General features: G+C 42.4%; 1 protein-coding gene across 1 annotated transcript in view; it reads left to right on the plus strand.

Moving 5' to 3' along the window:
• The first annotated feature begins 1,299 nt into the window (after positions 1-1,299).
• Positions 1,300-22,988, plus strand: part of FAM227A (family with sequence similarity 227 member A) — a 78,368-nt gene continuing 56,679 nt past the window's right edge. The window contains exons 1-5 of the mRNA XM_007454108.1: positions 1,300-1,441; positions 8,882-8,964; positions 18,936-19,008; positions 19,626-19,702; positions 21,383-21,529. Coding sequence (XP_007454170.1) covers positions 1,300-1,441; positions 8,882-8,964; positions 18,936-19,008; positions 19,626-19,702; positions 21,383-21,529 — 522 coding nt within the window. The remainder of the gene's footprint in view (positions 1,442-8,881; positions 8,965-18,935; positions 19,009-19,625; positions 19,703-21,382; positions 21,530-22,988) is intronic.

Below are 22,988 nucleotides of genomic sequence, written 5' to 3' on the forward strand. Positions count from 1 at the left end.
CCAATAAGCAAGGACCCAGGAGAGCACTGTGGCCAGAATATTCCAAATCCAGGAGGAAAAGTAGTGTGGGGCCAGTTTCCTGAAAGGGAGCAGAAAGCCTCAGCTAGATTAGGAGCCTCATGCTGAGTAGATGGACCCAGTATCATAGATGCCCAGCATCTGAGGGCTGAAAAGGGGCTTAGGGACCTAATCCAAATCTCTGACTTTACAGGTGAGGCTCAGAGAGCCAAAGAGATTTGACTGCATTTCTAACTTGGAAACTGGCTTGCTGGATGGTCTGGAGCCCTGTCTTTTCAACAGTCTAGTCTTCTTATTTTTATTTATTTATTTATTTGGCCACACCATGTGGCTTACGGGATCTTAGTTCCCCAACCAGGGATGGAACCCGGGCCCCTGGCAGTGAGAGCGCCGAGTCCTAACCACTGGACCACCAGGAATCCCCTAGTCGCCTTATTTTTAAAACCAGAATAATTCTTATCAGGGGGTGGTGGGGATCAGCAGGTAGAAAGCAAAAGTATATATGCCTTGAAGTTCTCTGTTAAGAATGTGGTACCTATATACAATGTACACATGTGGGCTTCTCATGTGGTACATATATACAATGGAACATTACCCAGCCATAAAAAAGAATGAAATAACGCCGTCTGCAGCAACATGGGAGGACCTAGAGATTGTCATACTGAGTGAAGTAAGTCAGACAAGAGAAAAACAAATACCGTATGATATCACTTATATGTGGAATCTAAAAATATGGTACAAATGAACTTATTTACAAAACAGAAATACAGTCACAGATGTAGAAAACAAACTTATGATTACCAAGGGGGAAAGGGGCAGGGGAGGGATAAATTGGGAGATTGGGAATGACATATACACACTACTATATATAAAATAGATAACTAATAAGGACCTACTGTATAGCACAGGGAACTCTACTCAATACTCTGTAATGACCTATATGGGAAAAGTATCTAAAAAGAATGGATATATGTATATGTATAACGGATTCACTTTGCTGTACAGCAGAAACTAATACAACATTGTAAATCAGCTATACTCCAATAAAAATTTTTTGAAAATGGGCTTCTCAGACAAAAGCCTTTATTCCCCATTAACATGCAGCATGTGCCTCCTTATCAGCCCTGCTTACAAGATGAGCATGGTTGTGCTTTCTAAGATGGTTGTATGCTATTTGTGATTCCCAGGAGGCTGGTGGAACAGAGAACAAGATTGTAGTGAGGAATGAGAGGCTCTTAAAAGTGGAAACTTACTGTTTGTCAGTTTACAAGAAACTGGACAATGGCTGACTTCAGGAAGATGGATGTCATCAATTTCACTGCCTTGCCAATGGTGCCAGTAGATGAGCACCTGGCTGTCTCATTCACTGCACGGAAAGCAATGAAGGATGCCATGAGGAAGAATCTGGAGGACAGTCCACCCTGTATCCTTCTGTGGTGCCGTCTGCAATAGAGACCAAACACACCCGTGCAGAGGTGTAACCTGGGCTCGAGTCTGTAACATACACCACTTACTAGCTCGTTTCTTATATGTTTGTTAACTTTTTTCAATTACTTAAGCCCTACCTGTCCTTTAAAAGAATATGAAGCTGTGAAGGATTGTTTGTCTTGAGTTTGTTTTACTAAGATAATCAGAAAGAGCCCTAAAGGGAGACATACTGGAAATATTCGTTGAAAGAATGGGGAAGAAGAGAAAAAAATGTTCTTTTCCCCCCATTGTCTCTTTCTTTCCCTTCTGCCTTCCAAAGAATTAAACTTATAGATAGAAACTAAGTTCTAGTCCAACCCTCTGCCCTCAGACTGTTAGCTGAGTACCCAACTTTTAAAAAAATTTTTTTCTTTTCTTTTTTTTTTTTGTGGCCACGCCGCACTGCAGCTTGCAGGATCTTAGTTCCCTGATCAGGGATTGAACTCAGGCCCTCGGCAGTGCAAGTGCAGAGTCCTAACCACTGGACCACCAAGGAATTCCCTTTTTTTCTTTCTTTTCATTTTCTTTCCTTTTTTTTTTTTGCTCCCTTTGACCTTTCCTCTTCTCACCTGCCACTGCCAGCAGCTCTGCCTGGGCCCAGACTTTGCCCCTTCTGACATCATCCAGGCTCTACCAGCATCTTTCTTCTCTGACTCTGCCTTTATTGATCCTGATCTCACTTCTGACCCTGAACCTTGTATCTCAGGGACCCACAGAATCCCATCTCTGGGGGACCATAGAACTCATCCAGCAAATAAAGACCCTCTCAGGTTATAAATAACCCTGTCTTTCCATCTTATATAGAGCTCATTTACCTTCAGGTCATCCTCCTGCCAACCAAACTGCATGTATCCCTCTGCATCACCTCACTTTCCATGCCTCTCAGAAACCCTTCTCAAGATGAGCACAAATGATCCCATCAGGATCTATTTCAGGGTCTCACTTTCCTGGGCCTTTTTCTAATGTACCCTCTTTCTTCTTAATCCTACACTTATCTCAACCTAAGTAATCCGTTTCACTTCCTATGATTTGTCATGTCCCTCCTTGGCATCTCCATTTGTCAAGTACCCTCCGATTTGTAAGAACACTTGAGGGTAATGGAAGTAACAGTGAACCTTGCTATATGTGAAGGCAGTGAGGAGTGGTAGGATTATGGGGCTTTTACAAAGGATATATCCTAGACCAGTTGAGGCTAAGACAGAAAGAAATGCAAACGTAGAGAGGGTAGTAAGAGGATGCATTGAACTGAGCAGCGATTTCAACAGTGATAAACAAGGTTGAGATGCCCTTGGACCCAGGCATCCTTCACCTGAAGGAAACAGCTCTCTGTGTGACTGTGTGCATCACAGCATTATCTGTACTTGTAAAACAATTATAAACAACTTAAATATTCAATAGCCAAGGTACAGTTAAGTCTATTAAGATGCATTCTCTAAATGGATTTGTATTCTGCCATTTAAAATATTATGAAGATTATTTAGCTTTATGGAAAATAATCATAATAATGAGTAGGAGAGAAGTCAGAGTAGTAAAATCGGCATCCACTGATATTATAGTTATGTAAAAAGTGTGTATATCATAATGCTAGAAGGAAGTCTCCCAAAAACCTAACAAGTTGTTAGGGTGGTAGTGTAATGGGTGATTCTTTTTATATTTTCCAGGTGTCTAGAATATGGTTAATTTTTGTTTATAATTTATAAAGAAACTCATTTAACACAAGATAAAAGAAGTGTGAATGTTTGCAGAGAAAATAATTAAGTGAAAAGACAGCACAGAAGGCCCTGAACCAAGATGTCAGAGTAGAAGGACGTGCTCTCACTGCCTCTTGTGAGAACACCAAGCTCACAACGGGCTGCTGGACAGTCATCGACAGGAGGACACTGGAACTCACCAAAAAGATACCCCACATCCAAAGACAAAGGAGAAGCCACAATGAGATGGTAGGAGGGGCACAATCACAATAAAATCAAATCCCATAACTGCTGGGTGGGTGACTCACAGACTGGAGAACAATTATACCACAGAAGTCCACCCACTGGAGTGAAAGTTCTGAGCCCCATGTCAGGCTTCCCAACCTGCGGGTCCGGCAACGGGAGGAGGAATTCCTAGAGAATCAGACACTGAAGGCTAGTGGGATTTGATTGCAGGACTTTGACAGGACTGGGGGAAACAGAGACCCTGCTCTTGGAAGGCACACACAAAGTAGTGTGAGCATTGAGACCCAGGGGAAGGAGCAGTGACCCCAGGGGAGACTGAACCAGACCTACCTGCTAGTGTTGGAGGGTCTCCTGCAGAGGCAGGGGTGGCTGTGGCTCACTGGGGGGACAAGGACACTGGCAGCAGAAGTTCTGGGAAGTACTCCTTGGCGTGAGCCCTCCCAGAGTCCACCATTAACCCACCAAAGACCCCAGGTAGGCTCCAGTGTTGGGTTGCCTCGGGCCAAACAACCAACAGGGAGGGAATCCAGCCCCACCCATCAGCAGTCAATCGGATTAAAGTTTTGCTGAGCTCTGCCCACCAGAGCAACAGTCAGCTCTACCCACCACCAGTCCCTCCCATCAGGAAACTTGCACAAGCCTCTTAGATAGCCTCATCCACCAGAGGGCAGACAGCAGAAGCAAAAAGAACTACAGTCCTGCAGCCTGTGGAACAAAAACCACATTCACAGAAAGATAGACAAGATGAAAAGGCAGAGGGCTATGTACCAGATGAAGGAACAAGATAAAACCCCAGAAAAACAACTAAATGAAGTGGAGATAGGCAACCTTCCAGAAAAATAATTCAGAATAATGGTAGTGAAGATGATCCAGGACCTCGGAAAAAGATGGAGGCAAAGATTGAGAAGATGCAAGAAATGTTTAACAAAGATCTAGAAGAATTAAAGAACAAACAAACAGAGATGAACAATACAATAACTGAAATGAAAACTACACTAGAAGGAATCAACAGCAGAATAACTGAAGCAGAAGAACAGATAAGGAATCTGGAAGACAGAACGGTGGAATTCACTGCTGAACAGAATAGAGAAAAAAGAATGAAAAGAAATGAAGACAGCCTCAGAGACCTCTGGGACAACATTAAACGCAACAACACTCACGTTATAGGGGTCCCAGAAGGAGAAGAGAGAAAGAAAGGACCAGAGAAAATATTTGAAGAGATTATAGTCGAAAACTTCCCTAACATGGGAAAGGAAATAGCCACCCAAGTCCAGGAAGTGCAGAGAGTCCCATACAAGATAAACCCAAGGAGAAACACACCAAGACACATAGTAATCAAATTGGCAAAAATTAAAGACAAAGAAAAACTTATTGAAAGCAGCAAGGGTAAAACAACAAATAACATACAAGGGAACTCCCATAAGGTTAACAGCTGATTTCTCAGCAGAAACTCTACAAGCCAGAAGGGAGTGGCATGATATAAAGTGATAAAAGGGAAGAACCTACAATGAAGATTATTCTACCCGGCAAGAATCTCATTCAGATTCGATGGAGAAATCAAAAGCTTTACAGACAAGCAAAAGCTAAGAGAATTCAGCACCACCAAACCAGCTGTACAACAAATGCTAAAGGAAATTCTCTAAGTGGGAAACACAAGAGAAGAAAAGGACCTACAAAAACAAACCCAAAACAATTAAGAAAATGGTCATAGGAAGATACATATCGATAATTACCTTAAACGTGAATGGATTAAATGCTCCAACCAAAAGACACAGGCTTGCTGAATGGATACAAAAACAAGACCCATCTATATGCTGTCTACAAGAGACCCACTTTAGACCTAGGAACACATACAGACTGAAAGTGAGGGGATGGAAAAAGATATTCCATGCAAATGGAAATCAAAAGAAAGCTGGAGTAGCAATACTCATATCAGATAAAATAGACTTTAAAATAAAGAATGTTACAAGAGACAAGGAAGGACACTACATAATGATCAAGGGATCAATCCAAGCTTACACCTAAAGGAACTAAAGAAGAACAAACAAAACCCAAAGTTAGCAGAAGGAAAGAAATCATAAAGATCAGAGCAGAAATAAATGAAATAGAAACAAAGAAAACAATAGCAAAGATCAATAAAAGCTGGTTCTTTGAGAAGATAAGCAAAGTTGATAAACCATTAGCCAGATTCATCAAGAAAAACAAGGAGAGCACTCAAATCAATAAACTTAGAAATGAAAAAGGAGAAGTTACAACAGACACCACAGAAATACAAAGCATCCTAAGAGACTACTACAAGCAACTCTATGCCAATAAAATGGACCATCCGGAAGAAATGGACAAATTCTTAGAAAGGTATAACCTTCCAAGACTGAACCAGGAAGAAATAGAAAATATGAACAGACCGATCACAAGTAATGAAATTGAAAATGTGATTAAAAATCTTTCAATGAACAAAAGTCCAGGACCAGATGGCTTCACAGGTGAATTGTATCAAACATTTAGAGAAGAGCTAACACCCATCCTTCTCAAACTCTTTCAAAAAAAGCAGAGGAAGGAACACTCCCAAACTCATTCTATGAGGCCACCATCACCCTGATACCAAAACCAGACAAAGATGTCACAAAAAAAGAAAACTACAGGCTAATATCACTGATGAACATAGATGCAAAAATCCTCAACAAAATACTAGCAAACAGAATCCAACAACACATTAAAAGGATCATACACCATGATCAAGTGGGATTTATTCCAGGGATGCAAGCGTTCTTCAATATATGCAGATCAATGTGATACACCATATTTAAGAAATTGAAGAATAAATACCATATGATCATCTCAATCGATGCAGAAAAAGCTTCTGACAAAATTCAACACCCATTTATGAATAAAACTCTCCAGAAAGTGAGCATAGAGGGGACCTACCTCAACATAATAAAGGCCATATATGACAAACCCACAGCAAACATCATTCTCAATGGTGAAAAACTGAAAGCATTTCCTCTAAGATCAGGAACGAGACAAGGATGTCCACTGTCACCACTATTATTCAACATAGTTTTGGAAGTCCTAACCACAGCAATCAGAGAAGAAAAAGAAATAAAAGGAATACAAATTGGAAAAGAAGAAGTAAAACTGTCACTGTTTGCAGATGATATGACACTATACGTAGAGAATCCTAAAGATGCCACCAGAAAACTACTAGAGCTAATCAATGAATTTGGTAAAGTTGCAGTTTACAAAATTAATGCACAGAAATCTCTTGCATTCCTATATACACTAATGATGAAAAATCTGAAAGAGAAATTAAGGAAACACTCCCATTTACAATTGCAACAAAAAGAATAAAATACCTAGGAATAAACCTACCTAGGGAGACAAAAGACCGGTATGCAGAAAAGTACGAGACACTGATGAAAGAAATTAAAGATGATACCAAGAGATGGAGAGATATACCATGTTCTTGGATTGGAAGAATCAATATTGTGAAAATGACTGTACCACCCAAAGCAATCTAGAGATTTCAATACAATCCCTATCAAATTACCAATGGCACTTTTTATGGAACTAGAACAAAAAATCTTAAAATTTGTATGGAGACACAAAAGACCCCGAATAGCCAAAGCAGTCTTGTGGGAAAAAAACAGAGCTGGAGAAATCAGACTCACTCACTTCAGACTATACTACAAAGCTTCACTAATCAAGACAATATGGTACTGGCACAGAAACAGAAACATAAGTCAATGGAACAAGATAGAAAGCCCAGAGATAACCCCCACACACGTATGGTCAACTAATCTATGACAAAGGAGGCAAGGATATACAATGGAGAAAAGACAGTGTCTTCAATAAGTGGTACTGGGAAAACTAGACAGCTACATGTAAAAGAATGAAATTAGAATACTCCCTAACACCATACACAAAAATAAACTCAAAATGGATTAGACACATAAATGTAAGACTGGACACTATAAAACTCTTAGAGGAACACATAGGAAGCACACTCTTTGACATAAATCACAGCAAGATCTTTTTTGATCCACATCCTAGAGTAATGGAAATAAAAACAAAAATAAACAAATGGGACCTAATGAAAGTTCAAAGCTTTTGCACAGCAAAGAAGACAATAAACAAGACAAAAAGACAACCCTCAGAATGGGAAAAAATATTTGCAAACGAATCAACGGATACAGGATCAATCTCCAAAATATATAAAGAGCTCATGCAGCTCAATATTAAAAAAAACAAACAACCCAATCCGAAAATGAGCAGATGACCTAAATAGACATTTCTTCAAAGAAGACATACAGATGGCCAGGAGGCACATGAAAAGCTGCTCAACATCACTAATTATTAGAGGAATGCAAATCAAAACTGCAATGAGGTACCACCTCACACCAGTTAGAATGGGCGTCATCAGAAAATCTACAAATAACAAATGCTGGAGAGGGTGTGGAGAAAAGGGAACCCTCTTGCACTGTTGGTGGGAATGTAAATTGATACAGTCACTATGGAGAATATTATGGAGGTTCCTTAAAAAACTAAAAATAAAATTACCATATGATCCAGAAATCCCACTACTGGGTATATACCCAGAGAAAACCATAATTCAAAAAAGCACATGTACCTCAATGTTCATTGCAGCACTATTTACAGTAGCCAGGTCATGGAAGCAACCTAAATGCCCATCGACAGACGAATGGATAAAGAAGATGTGGTACATATATACAATGGAATATTACTCAGCCATAAAAAGGAACGAAATTGGGTCATTTGTTGAGGCGTGGATGGATTTAGAGACTGTCATACAGAGTAAAGTAAGTCAGAGAGAGAAAAACAAATATTGTATATTAACGCATATATGGGGAACCTAGAAAAATGGTACAGATGAACCAGTTTGCAGGGCAGAAATTGAGACACCTGTAGAGAACTAACGTATGGACACCAAGGGGATAAAGTGGTGGTGGGGGGGGTGTTGCGGGTGGTGGTGTGATGAGTTGCGCCAACTGGGATTGACATGTATACACTGATGTGTATAAAATTGATGACTAATAAAAACCTGCGGGCTTCTCTGGTGGCGCAGTGGTTGAGAGTCCGTCTGCCGATGCAGGGGACGCGGGTTTGTGCCCGGGTCTGGGAAGATCCCACATGCCGCGGAGCAGCTGGGCCTGTGAACCATGGCCGCTGAGCCTGCGCGTCCGGAGTCTGTGCTCCGCAGCGGGAGAGGCCACAACAGTGAGAGGCCTGCGTAGCGCAAAAAAAAACAAAAACAAAAAACTGCTGTATAAAAAAATAAATTAAAATTTAAGTTTAAAAAATAAATAAATAAATGAACTGTGGGGTGGGGGAAGACAGCACAGAAAGGCAGTGAGCTGCTTTTCATTACAGGCTCGCCCCATCCTGTTCTATTTGTGTGTAGTCATCACCCAGAAAGTTTCCTTAACAGACTCACCTCCCAGCCTGCTGCACTGGCTCCATACAGCAGGTAAACCAAGGGATTGCTGAGACAGATCTGAGTCCCAGCCTGTTGGTGCACAGCCTGGTAAGTTATGTGTGCTGAGGCAAGGCTTCCAGCAAGGAAGGGCCCTAGGGGCCCATCTACTTATTTGAAAGCACATTTGCACAATAGAAGTCTCAAAGATATATTTTTAAAATTAATAAACTTTATTCTTAGAGAAGTTCTAGGTTCATAGCAAAATTGAGCTGAAAGTATGGAGTTCCCACATACCCCTCCCTGTCCCCACACATGCACAACCTCCCCATCACCAGAGTGGAACATTTATTATAATTGATGAACCTAAATTGACACATCACATTCACCCAAAGCCCATGTTTACATTAGGTTTCTCTCCTTGTGCTGTACATTCTATGAGTTTGGACAAATGTATAATGATATGTGTCCACCCTTATAGTATTATACGGAATAGTTTCACTGCCCTAAAAATCCTCTGTGCTGCTATTCATCCCTCTCTCCCCCCAGTCATTGGCAACCACTGATCTTTTGCTATCTCCTTAGTTTCACCTTTTCCAGAATGTCATAGAGTTGGAATCATAAAGTATGTAACCTTTTCAGATTGGTTTCTTTTACTTAGTAATATGTCTTTAAGCTTTCTCCATGTCTTTTCATGGCTTGATAGCTCATTACTTTTTTGCGCTGAATAGTATTCTGTTGTTTGGATGTCCGCAGTTTATTTATCTGTTAACCTACTGAGGGGCATGTTGGTTGCTTCTGAGTTTTGGCAACTTTGAATAAAGCTTCTATAAACATTCATATGCAGGGTTTTGTGTGGACATATATTTTCAGTTCATTTGGGTAAATACCAAGGAACATGAATCCTGGACCATATGGTAAGAGTATGTTTAGTATAGTAAGAAACTGCCAAATTGTGTCCCAAAGTGGCTGTGCCCTTTTGCATTCCCACCAGCAGTGAATGAGAGTTCCTCTTGCTCTACATCCTCATCAGCATTTGGTGTTGTCAGTGTTGGGATTTTGGCCATCCTAACCAGTATACTGTGATATCTCGTTGTTTTAATTTGCAGTTCTCTAATAACGTGATATTAAACATCTTTTTATATGCTTATTTGCCATCTGTATATCTTGTTTGGTGAGGTGTCTGTTGAGGCGTTTGTTTGTTTTCTTATTGTTGGGTTTTAAGATTTCTTTGTATATTTTAGATAATAGTCCTTTATCAAATGTATCTCTTGCTAATATTCTCTCCAGTCTGTGGCTGGTCTTCTTTTTCTCTTGACATTGTCCTTTGCAGAGCAGAAGTTTTAAGTTTTAATGAAGTCCAGCTTATCATTTATTTCTTTCATGGATCATGCCTCTGATGTTGTATCTAAAAAGTCATTGCGAAACCCAGGGTCATCTCGGTTTTCTCATCTAGGTTATCTTCTAGGAGTTTTATATTTAGGTCTGTTATCCATTTTGACTTAATTTTTGTGAAAGATGTAAGGTCTGTGTCTAGGTTCGTTATTTTGCGTTTGGATGTTCAGTTGTTCGAGCACCATTTGTTGAAAAGTCTATCTTTGCTCCATTGTATTGCCTTTGCCTCTTTGTCAAAGATCAATTGACTTTGTTTATGTGGGTCTATTTCTGGACTCTCTATTCTTTTCCATTGATCTATTTGTCTGTTTTTTTGGCCAATGCCACGCTGTCTTGATTACTGTAGTTTTATAGTAAGTAAGTCTTGAAGTCAAGTAGTGTCAGTTCTCCTTCAATGCTGGGTTTGCTATTCTGGGTCTTTTACTTCTCCATGTAAAGTTTAGAATTAGTTTGTCAATATTGACAGATAAATTGCTGGGATTTTTTTTTTTTTTTTTTTGGCAGTATGCGGGCCTCTCATTGTTGTGGCCTCTCCCGTTGCGGAGCACAGGCTCTGGATGCGCAGGCTCAGCGGCCATGGCTCATGGGCCCAGCCGCTCCGCAGCATGTGGGATCTTCCCGGACCGGGGCACAAACCCGTGTCCCCTGCATCGGCAGGTGGACTCTCAACCACTGCGCCGCCAGGGCAACCCAGTTGCTGGGATTTTGGTTGGGACTGCATCGATCAAGTTGGGAAGAACTGACATCTTGACAATCTTGAGCCTTTCCATCTGTGAACATGGAATACCTCCATTTATTTAGTTGTTTAATTTATTTCATCAGTTTTGTCGTTTTTCTTATTTTGATCTTGTACATATTTTATTAGATTTATACCTATGTATTTCATTTTTTTGTTAATATAAATGGTATTGTGTTTTTAATTTCAAATTCCACTTGTTCATTGTTGGTTATAGGAAAGGGCACATATCCAGTTGATTGATGATGTTGTTGAGTTCAGCTATTTTCTTACTAATTTTCTGTCTGCAGGATCTGTCCCTTTCTAACAGGAGTATTAAAGTCTCTAACTATTATAGTAGATTCATCAGTGGATTCATTGTCCATGCAATTCTTTTTTTGCCTCATGTATTTTGATGCTCTGTTGTTAAGCACATACACATTAAGATTGTTAAGTCTTCTTGGTGTATTGACCCCTTTATCATTATATAATGCCCCTCTTTATCCCTGATAACTTTCCTGGACCTGAAGTCTGCTCTAAGTGAAATATACTTTTTTTTTAATTAGTGTTTGTATGGTATATCTTTCTTCATCCCTTTACATCTAATCTATATATTTATTTATATTTAAAATGGGTTTCTTATAGACAGAGTATTTCGGATCTTGTTTTTGGATTTACTCTGACAATCTCTGTCTTTTAATTGGCATATTTAGACCTTTCATGTTTAAAGTGATTATTGATATAGTTGGATTAATATCTACCGTATTTGTTCTGTTTTCTATTGGCCAAATGTCCTGTTGGCCTGTTCTTTGTTCCTATGTTTTAATATATTTATTTATTTTTAATTTATTTTTATTTTTTGGCTGTGTCAGGTCTTACTTGCAGCACCCTGGCTTTTTGTTGTGGCGCGTGGGCTTCTCTCTAGTTATGGTACATGGGCTCAGTGGTTGCGGTGTGTGGGCTTAGTTTCCCCGCGACGTGTGGGATCCTAGTTCCCCGACCAGTGATCGAACCCACGTCCCCTGCACCGGAAGGCAGATTCTTAACCACTGGACCACCAGGGAAGTCCCCTTTTTTCCTACTTTTGTCTTCCAAACTTTTTCTGCCTTTTGTGGTTTTAATTGAGCATTTTATGTGATTTTATTCTCTCTCCTTTCTTAGCATATCAATCATACTTCTTTTTGTACTTTTTGTACTTTGTTTAGTGGTTGCCCTAGAGTTTAAAATATACATTTACAACTAATCTAAGTCTACATTCAAATATTACTATACCACTTCACGGGTAATGCAAATACTTTATAATAATAAAATATTCCTAATTCCATCCTCCTGTCTTTTGTATCATTGCCATGATTCATTTCATTTCACTTGTGTATGTGTGTATATGTATATACACACACATTGCTACTATTATTTTGAACAAACTTCTATCTGTTAGATCAGTTAAGAATAAAAAAACAAAATTTTTTATTTTACTTTCACTGATTCATTCTTTGATGCGCTTCCTTTCTTTATGTAGATCCAAGTTTCTGACCTGTATCATTTTCCTTCCCTCTAAAGAACTTCTTTTAGCATTTCTTCACGGCAGATGTACTGGCAACAAATTCCCTCAGTTTTCTTTTGCCTGAGAAAGCCTTCATTTCTCCTTCACTTTTGAGGGGTAATTTTGCAGAGTACAGGATTCCAGGTTGGCAGGGTTTATTTCCTTAACACTTTAAATATTTCACTTCATTTTCCTCTTGCTTGCATGGTTTCTGAGAAGTTGGATGTAATTCTTATCTTTGCTCTTTTATAGGTAAGGTATTTTTCCCCCCTCTGGCTTCTTTCAAGATTTTTGTTTCTTTTTTTTTTGTCTCTGTTTAAATATTTATTTAGGCTGCGCCAGCTCTTTATTTATTTATTTATTTATTTGCAGTACACGGGCCTCTCACTGTTGTGGCCTCTCCCCTTGCAGAGCACAGGCTCTGGACACGCAGGCTCAGCGGCCATGGGTCACAGGCCCAGCCGCTCTGCGGCCTGTGGGATCCTCCTGGACCAGGGAACGAACCCGCGCCCCCCACATCGGCAGGCGGACTCTCAACCACTGCGCCACCAGGGAAGCCCTGAGCCAGCTCTTAGTTGCAACACGTGGGATCTTCGTTGCCGCATGTGGGATCTTTAATTGTGGTATGCGGGATCTTTTAGTTTCAGTATGCGGACTTCTTAGTTGCAGCATGTGTGTGGGATCTAGTTCCCCGACCAGGGATTGAACCCGGGCCCCCTTCATTGGGAGCACAGGGTCTTACCCACTGGACCACCAGGAAAGTCCCTAAAGATTTTTATCTTTGATTTTCTAAAGTTTGAATATGAAATACCTAGGTGTAGTTTTTTGGGTTTTGTTTTTGTTTTTTGCATATATCCTACTTGGTGTTATCTGAGTTTCCTGGATCTGTGTTTTGGTATCTGACATTAATTTGGGAAATTTTCCAGTCGTTTTTTCCTTCAAATATTCCTTCTGTTCTTTTCTCTCTTTCTTCTACTTCTGGTATTCCTATTATGCATATGTTACACTTTTTAATAGTTTTCCCATAGTTCTTGGATATTCTGTTCTGTTTCGGGGGGTGTTCAGTCTTTTTTTTTCTCTTTGCTTTTCTGTTTTGGAAGTTTCGATTGTCATTTCCTCAAACTCAGATTCTTTCCTCAGCCGTGTCTAGTCAACTAATGAGCCTGTCAAAGGCATCCTTCTGTTTTGTTACAGTGTTTTTGATCTCTAGCATTTTTTTTTCAAAGATTCTTTTGATGTGGACCATTTTTAAAGTCTTTATTGAATTTGCTACAATATTGCTTCTGTTTTATGTTTTTGTTTTTTTGGCCACGAGGCATGTGGGATCTTAACTCCCCAACCAGGGATCGAACTGCACCCCCTGCATTGAAAGGCGAAGTCTTAACCACTGGACCACCAGGGAAATCCCCTCTAGCATTTGTTTTGGACCCTTTCTTAGAATGTTCATTCTCTGTTTACATTATCCTTCTGTTCTTGTATGTTTCCTGCTTTCTCTGTAAAAGCCCTTAGAATATTAATCATAATTTAAAAAAATTCCTGGTCTGATAAGTGGAACATTTCTGCCATGTCTGACTCTGGTTCTGATGCTTGTTTATGCTCTTCAAACTGTGCCTTTTGCCTTTTAGTATGCCTTGTAATTTTTTGTTGAAAGGTAGGTATGACGTACTGGGTAAAAGGAACTGTGGTAAATAGGCCTTCAGTGATGTGGTGGTAGGTGTGAGGGTTGTGGGGGGAGTGTTCTGTAGTCCTATGGTTGGGTCTTAGTCTTTTGAGGAACCTTTGGTACCTCTGGGCTGGACTTCACCATTGCTTCTCAGTTTTTTTCCCCCGCTTGGGTGGGACAAGGTAGCTAAATGGTGCTAGAATTGGGTATTTCCCCTCCCCCAGGTGGGTTAGGCTCTGGTAAATTATTGTCTCCTGAGGGAAGACAAAATGCTATATGGGATATTTAAGAATGGTTACGTTTCCTCCGCACTTCCACGTGGGGTCATCAGCTGGAGCAGAACAGCAGTGACTCTCCTTATCAGAGCGTGAGGTCTCCAGGTCGCCACAGTCCCCACCACTCCCTGACGCTCCTGATATGGAGGCAAAGTGTTGGTTGCCACATGGTCTTACGCTCGGCCGGCTTCACTCATTTATGTTACTGACTACGTCTCCAAACACAATGAAAGAGACTCAGACTAGATGAGAACCCAAGTCATTTGTTGGCAGTGCAGTTCTGTAGATTGGGAGGACCTTCTCTGTGGGTTCTCACTTGGCCTGATCTTCAGTCCACCATGCTCCCTGGCCCTCCTTCTCTCCCATCCCTTCTCTCTGCTTCTTCGGTCTGTCTTAACCCTGCTCCTTTACTTCCTGCCAGTTCACTCCACCTAAACCTCCTCACCCCTTCCTACCTGGCATCTTGCTCTCCACCAAGTTCCTCTGGCCCAGGGTCCTGAACCTGGTGATCTGCCTCCACAGTTTTTAGCTTTACCCTCACCTCGGCTTTTCCAGTACTGACCTTTGGGCCAGTTTAGCTCTTGAGTCAACAATCTTTTTCTTTTATTAAAAAAAATTTAAATAGCAAGGTAATGCATGCTTATTCTAAAGTATTCAGGTATCTACAAGTATGTAAGTAAACAGTGAAAGTCACTTTCCCTCCCAGCCCTAAATCCCTCCCTAGAAGTAACCACTGCTAGTTATGTGGTGTGTATCCTTCCAGAACTTTTAAAAAATACATTAGAAATATACAATATAGACATTTAGGGTTATTGTTTTCTTTTACGGTTATTGTATCCTTCCAGAACTTTAAAAAAATACATTATAAATATACAATATAGACATTTAGAGTTATTGTTTTCTTTTAGGGTTACTGTATCCTTCCAGAACTTTAAAAAAATACATTGGAAATATACAATATGGACATTTAGGGTTATTGTTTTCTTTTTTAATGTAATCAGGATCATACCATAAATATTGTTTTGGAAGCTGCTTTTATTTTTTTCTTATTTATTTATTTATTTTTAGCATAAATACCTCTTGGAGATTTTTCAAAGTCAGTGCTGTTGACTGATCCCATTCTTTTCGTAGCTGCATAATATCTGAAAAGTTGGGTATGGCATAAGTAATTTAACTCTTCCCTATCAATAAGTATTTCAGTGCTATTTTCATCATAGTGAACATGTGACTATTTTTGTACATGTATCTTGGGACTCATTTGCAAATATTTCTGCAAGCTAGAGCCCTAGAAGTGAAATTTAAAATTTTGGTAAATATAGTAAAGTTGCTTTTCACAGAAGTAAAGGCATTCTTCACTGAAGTGGAAAGGACACCATGAGCTTCTGTTTCCCCTACCCCACTGTCGAACACATTCTAGAATTGAGTTGTAAATAAAAGCAAAATAGACATACACGCTATTTGGAATGATTCCATGTAAAAAGCCTTATACCTCTGTATGTGTGCATGAGGGTATAGCACCAGAGGCACAAAATAAGACTGTCAGAGTTTAAATTCCTTCTGCTTTACTGTTTTCTCACACTGTGACATTAGGTAAATTATTTAACCTTTATGAGTCTCAGTTTCCTGTAAAATAGTGATAACATTAATAACATACCTACCTCATAGATGTATTATCTCTGAAAGAACTGGACAAGTTAAGACTCCTGAAAACCCTTAGATCAGTGCCTGGCCCACAAGAAGGACATTATATATGTATAAATGTGTAGGGGAGAAGTCTGGAAGGATGCATATCAGATGCAGTCAGTTCTGGAAAGGGAGTGGGATGGAAGGGGGTAAACTGTTTTTACTCTGACAACTTCTGTAATGTTTGGGTATTTTACAGCAAGAATGTATTTATATGTCAGTTCTGTGGTTTTTTTTAATGATAACTTTAGAACTAGGAAAATGAATGAGATTATCCTCCCAGTAGCAGGATCTGGTGGCTTTTCAAGGCTGTCCAGCATCGGCACAGCTCCTCGGTGTTCTTCATTGCCACTCAGAACAGGGGCAGGGCTGGCAGGAGCAATCGTGGATCCTCACGTGACCTGGAGGAAGCATCCTTCCTGCTCCTCTGTGCAGGCAGCTGGTCAGATCTGGCAGATGCTGGCTGCCTGTTGCCACCAGAGCCCACCCCTGGGCTACCCTGCCCAACCTCTGCTGGTTGCGGTGTGCCCTGCCCTTTATACATCAGGCCTTGACTGTATGGCTGCTTCTCCCACGTCAGCACCTATAGGCAGGCTCCACGCTGCCCTACCACACGGCACCTAGCATGTACCTGGTGCATAAGAAGTGTTTAATAGCTGTACTAGCAAATGAGTGAGCCGCCTCCTTCTGAGACCTAGACACCCCCCGCCAACTTCCCCCACAGCCATGTCCTATTTCTATTCCTTCTCCCATGCCCTAAATGTGGGCTCCCCCCCAGACTTTGGCCATGAACTTGCCTAGCTCTTCTTTCCAGTCTCCTTCCTTTGGGAGCTCGTTCACCCACCGTCACAGCTTCACCATTCACTCCAGCAGTAGGTGTGTTCCTTCCTCTCCCGATAGGCCACTGCCTCTGGAAAGGCCTTCCCTGCACCCTCGGCCCAAGATCAGTGTAGGTGCCCCTTTGGGGCTCCCTTCTGGCATCCTGTCCCTCCCCACAGCAGCATCGATCACCTCGTAATCACCGGCTTCTCCCTGCTAGTCTCTGAGCCCTCGGAGGGCAGAGACGGGCTTCACTGCTCACGGCTGCATCTTCTCTTGGACACCAGCCCAGCACCTGGCTTTTAGTAGGTGCTCAGGGAAGATTCGTGGAATGAATGATATGTTTGCAAATTCTATCTTCTCACCTATATTTCAGTCTCATATTCCCAGCTACCTAGAGCAGTGATAACCTAAACCTAGCTGATCATCAGACTCCCCTGGGAGCTTTTTAAAAACTAAAAGTGAAAAGAGCCAGGTACACGCCTGTGAGCTGTGTATGCTCTCATCTGAATAGGTACAGAATATCTCTAGAAAGCTGTGCAAGAAACTAAGGGTCTTGGGTGAGCAGTAGGAAGGAGACTTTTTACCGTATTTGATTTTGTACCATGTAAAATATTTATTGTTTTTTAAATTTAAATAGAGAACAACTCAGGGGCCACAATAAATAAACAATTCAGAACCCGATAAGGAATGATGTTGACTCCTTGGATTGGATGTTTATTCCAGATTCTAATGAATCTGTATATCTGAATACTTCCGCAGCAAGGCTGGTCATCAGCCAGGTTTGGGAGCTGCCTTCCCAGGGAATAGCCCCACCTGTAGATCCTTCTGACGTCTCAAATGCAAACTCAGGTCTCATCATTCTTGCCCTAAAACTTGCTTTTCCTCCAGCGTTCAACTATCTTTTCTGTTCTTTCTCTGTGCAAATCTTGTCCATCCTTCTGGGCCCTGACAATGTCAGCTACAGTGACATCCTGGCAGGTATCAAAGACACGGCTGTATTGACACACACCCGTCCGATTCATTCATCCATCACGCCTTCTCTAGTGTACTCCCTGACACGCACACACACCTGCGTACATTCCAGTACCTTTAGCTCATCGTGCAGGCTGGGGCTGCCAGTTCAGGAGAAAGGTGGGGGCAGGCTGGAGGGGCATTTCACGGTTTATCAAGCTAAGGAGAGATGCCTCATCCCTCTTATTCCCAACACTCATGCCCCGCCACTTCTGGCCAGTCCTCTGTGACTGCTCCAGCCCATACCGATCTTCTCCCTTGAATCCTAAACATAGCAGTTTAGGACTTAATTGTTCCACGTATGTTTATTTGGTTCTCTGAATAGACTGTAAATTCCTTGAGGGTGGTGAAGACATAATCATACTTTAACTTTGTTACCCAAGCCCAACGCTGGGCTGGTTGACAATCAGCACAACTTGCTGGGTCACTGACATTCATTTTCCTTTCCTCCCTTTTTGGCAGGACTGGGGGTAAGAGGAGTCAGAGATCAAGAGAAATCTCTTGAGAGGTCAAGGGTATGATGATTAATAATAATAATAGTTACCCTTTATTGAGCAGCTCCAATCTGAAAGCCTCTGTGCTAGTGTTTTAAAGCGTATTAAATTCTAAGAGCACTGGGAGGCAGGTATTATTATCCCCCTTTACAGAGGTCAAACAGTAGCTTGTAACCCGTGGAGCGATGATCAGAACCCTGTTCCCAATCCTGTACTCCTCAGGAGCGTAGCCAGGAGGAGGGGCAGGTGAGAGAGCATGGGGGTGGGGGACATATCGGTGGTGACACTCAGGGGGATGAGGTCAGTGACACAGATGGCCACCAAGGCCCTACCACCTAGTGGGAGACAGTAAGGCCCTGCCACGAACTTTGTTCCAGGCCTTTTGCACACCAGCAGGAGAAATGGCCTACTCCCTGGCCCCTGCCCTCCTCTAAGATTTGCACTAACCCCCAAAACCCCATTTCTTTTTTGGTTTTTGAAGGCAATTGAGAAGTATGAGATGGAGAAGAAGGCTTTAAAAGGAGAGAGAAGTCGCGGCGGCTCGGGAGACAGAGGCAAAACTCCTTTCTCATAGCCTTGATGGCGTTTTTGTGGGGTTTGGTTTTTTAGTATCTAAAATGTAATTGAGTAGGAGTCTGGAGTCTCAGATGAGGATATTTTTAGCCTCTTCTGAAAGAGCCTTTAATCTGACTTCTTGGCATAGGGCAAGGAAGGCGGGAGGGACAACACCATTTCCAGACGACCCGTACGGGACACACTGCACCAGGTGCTTTCATACGTATCCCCCTGTTAAAGGTTCCTAATGCCCCCTACCTGTGAGGTGGGTGCCGTAGAAAGTGTTTTATAGATGAGAGAATAGGCTTGGGGGTAAGGGAACAACTTGCCGAAAGCCACACAGCTTGTCCGCGGCAGGTCCTTCATTCTCCCCAGCCTGACTTCAAAGCCCACGTTTTATCTACTCCTCCTGGCTGCTTCTCTGGCTCAAGCAGTCTAATCAAATGAGGGGAATCTTATTAAGTCAGCAACCCAGGTGGGATCTAGGGAGACTAATAGTGTGCGTGTCACCTGACTGCTCAGGTTGAATGAAAAATCACAGGTATGATTACTACACAGCAGTGGACAGACCCCGTGGTTACTCACATCCTATTTCTCTTCTTCCATACTTCTGCAGAAAAGAGCGAAAGAAAATCTCAGTGTATTTGCAAAGGCTCAGAATCCAGGAATGTCAAATCTTTCATTATCAGAAGGGTAAGAGATCTATTGCTAGGTCTGTTTCTGCTGGGCATGGACTAGATTTTATTCCCCGGGAGGGGATACTTGGCACCTGGATGGTGATTACACAGGAAAATGGCAGAATTCCCTTTTTAGAGAATCTTAAAGTATTTTAATAATGCTGGAATTTCTCATAACGCCTCAAAAAGGTAGAATGAGGAGTGTTCTAGAGGTCATTTGTCTGTTTATTTTTTTTTTATTTTTTTTTATTTTATTTTTTTTGGCGGTATGCGGGCCTCTCACTGTTGTGGCCTCTCCCGTTGCAGAGCACAGGCTCCGGACGCACAGGCCCAGCAGCCATGGCCCACAGGCCCAGCCGCTCCGCGGCATGTGGGATCTTCCCGGACCGGGGCACGAACCCGTGTTCCCTGCATCGGCAGGCGGACTCTCAACCACTGCGCCACCAGGGAAGCCCCTGTCTGTTTATTTTTAGAACTCAGAAGATGTTTGCCCTTAGAAACAATGAGTTCAGATTCAGTTCACACAGCCACTGTGCTGCGCAGCTCCGCAGGGCCCATTCCCACAGCAGTGCTGGTTTTGTCGGTCACTGCAGATAGCCTGGGACGCTGGCAGTCGGGAACAGTCAGAGGACGTGTCCAGCATCAGTCAGCTTTTCAGTGGCGGAGACCTGCTTCCCTCTCAGATCCTCGGACCTGCAGCCAGGCTCTCTGCTGCCTCTGCAACCACAGCCTGGCCCCGCCATACAGCCGCCCCAGTTAAGATCCTCCTAAGCTGGCTCTTTAACTACCCAGCTCGTGTGTATTCAAACCTTGAAATGCTGGGGAACACGTTATCCTTTTTTCACTTTTTAGCCACACAGCATAAAGCCCGATGGTTGACGGTCTGCACTGAAACTGTCATACTACCCATGATGGTGGCTGAGCACATTTAAATGTCCTGTCCAAGGCAGGACAGTTAGTAAATGCGGGAGCTGACATCTGACTCAGAGTCAAAGCAGTTAATCACTGAGTTCTTCCATTGTTAAGGCCATAGCCCAGTTAGAGAGGAACTCAGTCCCTCAGAATGTTTCCAGTAGGTGCCTTTGGGTGGTGGTAATAGGTTTCCTCTTTCTACTTTTCTGTAATTTTACATTTTTTATAGTCATATTTTATTTTTATTCTAAAAATCCATTTAATGTATATGTTAAGAACCATAGGGATAGTTGTATCCTTTGATCTAATAGTGCTATTTTGAGAAATTCATACTAAATAAATAACCCCAAAGGGGTGAACCGTATGCTCCAAGTTACTAATAAATAATATTAATTTGCAGTGATCGGTGAGTAGTTAAATTAAAGCAGTCTTGTTAACAAGATATATTATTTTAAATGATAAATTTGAAGACAGTGTAACAACGTGAAAAATCTAAAGTTAAGTGGATAAAGCAGGACATAAAAGTGTGTGTGTACATATACATGTTCTAAAATGATTGAAGTAATATACATATTTGTATACTTGTGCTCAAAGCCAGAAAAGGAAAGTGGAAATAACGTATATAGGTGTTTGGTAAGGGGTGCTGGGATAATGAACGCACTCTATAAAACACTCTGTCTATAAGGTTGTTATATTGTCTCCATGATAAAAAGGAGCAGATACTGTATTGTTTTAAACTGTCAAAATGATGGACCCCATTTTCGTATTCTGCTTTTTTCTTCAGAAAACAGCAGACAAAAATATGCTGGCAGAGCTGTACCAGTATCCACAGTTTGACGACTCTAAGCCAAACAACCTTCCAAATGGGGTGGACTTCTATGACATGGTGGGCAATGTGATCCAGGCTGAGAGAAACCCCCTTAGTGGCAAGGTAAGGAAAGAGAGCAGCAGCCCCTCTGTGATATCCAGCCAGCCTCACACCAACCTGCGCGGCAGACACAGCGGTCCCAGTTTTACACACCAGGAAACCAAGAATGGTGGCAATTAAGTTGCTGAGGGCCACACAGTTTGCAAGTGACTGACCTAAGATTAGACGCCAGGCCCACGTTTCCTCCAAAACCTACATCCTTTCTCCCAGACCTCTGGTCTCCCAACTAACTGTTCTGATCACGTATCCTATTAGCGCAACATTTTGAGTTCACACCCTCATGATATATGTTTCTTTATAAATGATATATGTGTTCTGTTGTCAGTCACGATGTTGTATATTGGTAAATTTAATTTCTTTTTTTTCTTAATTAGACATTAGTTAGAATCTTTACTTCCCATACCCTGTGGTACCCCTTGGGGTGAGTCACCCACTTGGAGAGCAGTTCACACTGGGTTCCTTAGGAAGGAAGGAAGGGAGAATTTGAAGGCCCTGAAGAACCTGTGTGCATGTGAGACAACGCTGGCCACTCGGGAGCTGGGGGATAGTTGTGAGGAGGGATGGAGAGGGGAGGAGGCCCAGAAAATGGTCTCGGCAGCCTTACAGCTGTGCCTCATCGCCCTTCACGATGGCACAACTCCAGGGTCCCCAAAGCAGCTACGACATTTTATCCTCGGCTCCTAACTAGTCACCCCCACCCCCATTCTTGGGACCCAGCTTTGCAGTCTCTTCTATCTGTACTTCTCACTGCTGCTTCAGACCACACCCCCATCTCTCCCTCTTTCTCCCTCCCCCTGCCCCCCCCCATCTCCTCCTCCCTCCCCCTTCTCTGCCTTCTTCGCCCCCTCTTCATGATTTTTCCCTGCTGCCCTCTCTCTGGCTGTGTCTCTACCTCTGTTCCATCTTGCATTCAGACTTCCTAAGAGCAATGATCTGTTTAGGCCAGTCACTGCCCAGTATGACAATGGTGTCTGCTGGATTTCCAGTGCCGGGTTCTGGCATGGACTGCAGTCAGTAAGCTGCCTTTCACCAGGTGCTGGTCCCCAGGGCAGGCAGTGGTCACCCTGGGATCAGGTACCTGATCCCCTGCTTTCTTTATCAGAGAGGTAGAGGAGCAGCAGGCACTCAGAGCATCACATTCTCTCCGGGACAATGTAAAAAGATGCTCACCACGTGGTTTCTCTGATAGCAAGGAACTGGAGGGCAGTACATCTTTGGTGGTTAAGTAGCTCTCTGGGCTCCAGTTCCTTCTCCTATAAAATAGGGATAACAGGGCTTCCCTGGTGGCGCAGTGGTTGAGAGTCCGCCTGCCGATGCAGGGGACGCGGGTTTGTGCCCTGGTCCGGGAAGATCCCACAGGCCGCGGAGCAGCTGGGCCCGTGAGCCGTGGCCGCTGAGCCTGCGCGTCCAGAGCCTGTACTCCGCAATGGGAGAGGCCACAACAGTGAGAGGCCCGCGTAGA

This window comes from Lipotes vexillifer, unplaced genomic scaffold (genome assembly GCF_000442215.2).
Source record: "Lipotes vexillifer unplaced genomic scaffold, Lipotes_vexillifer_v1.1 scaffold382, whole genome shotgun sequence".
In the NCBI taxonomy this organism is placed as follows: Eukaryota; Metazoa; Chordata; class Mammalia; order Artiodactyla; family Lipotidae; genus Lipotes; species Lipotes vexillifer.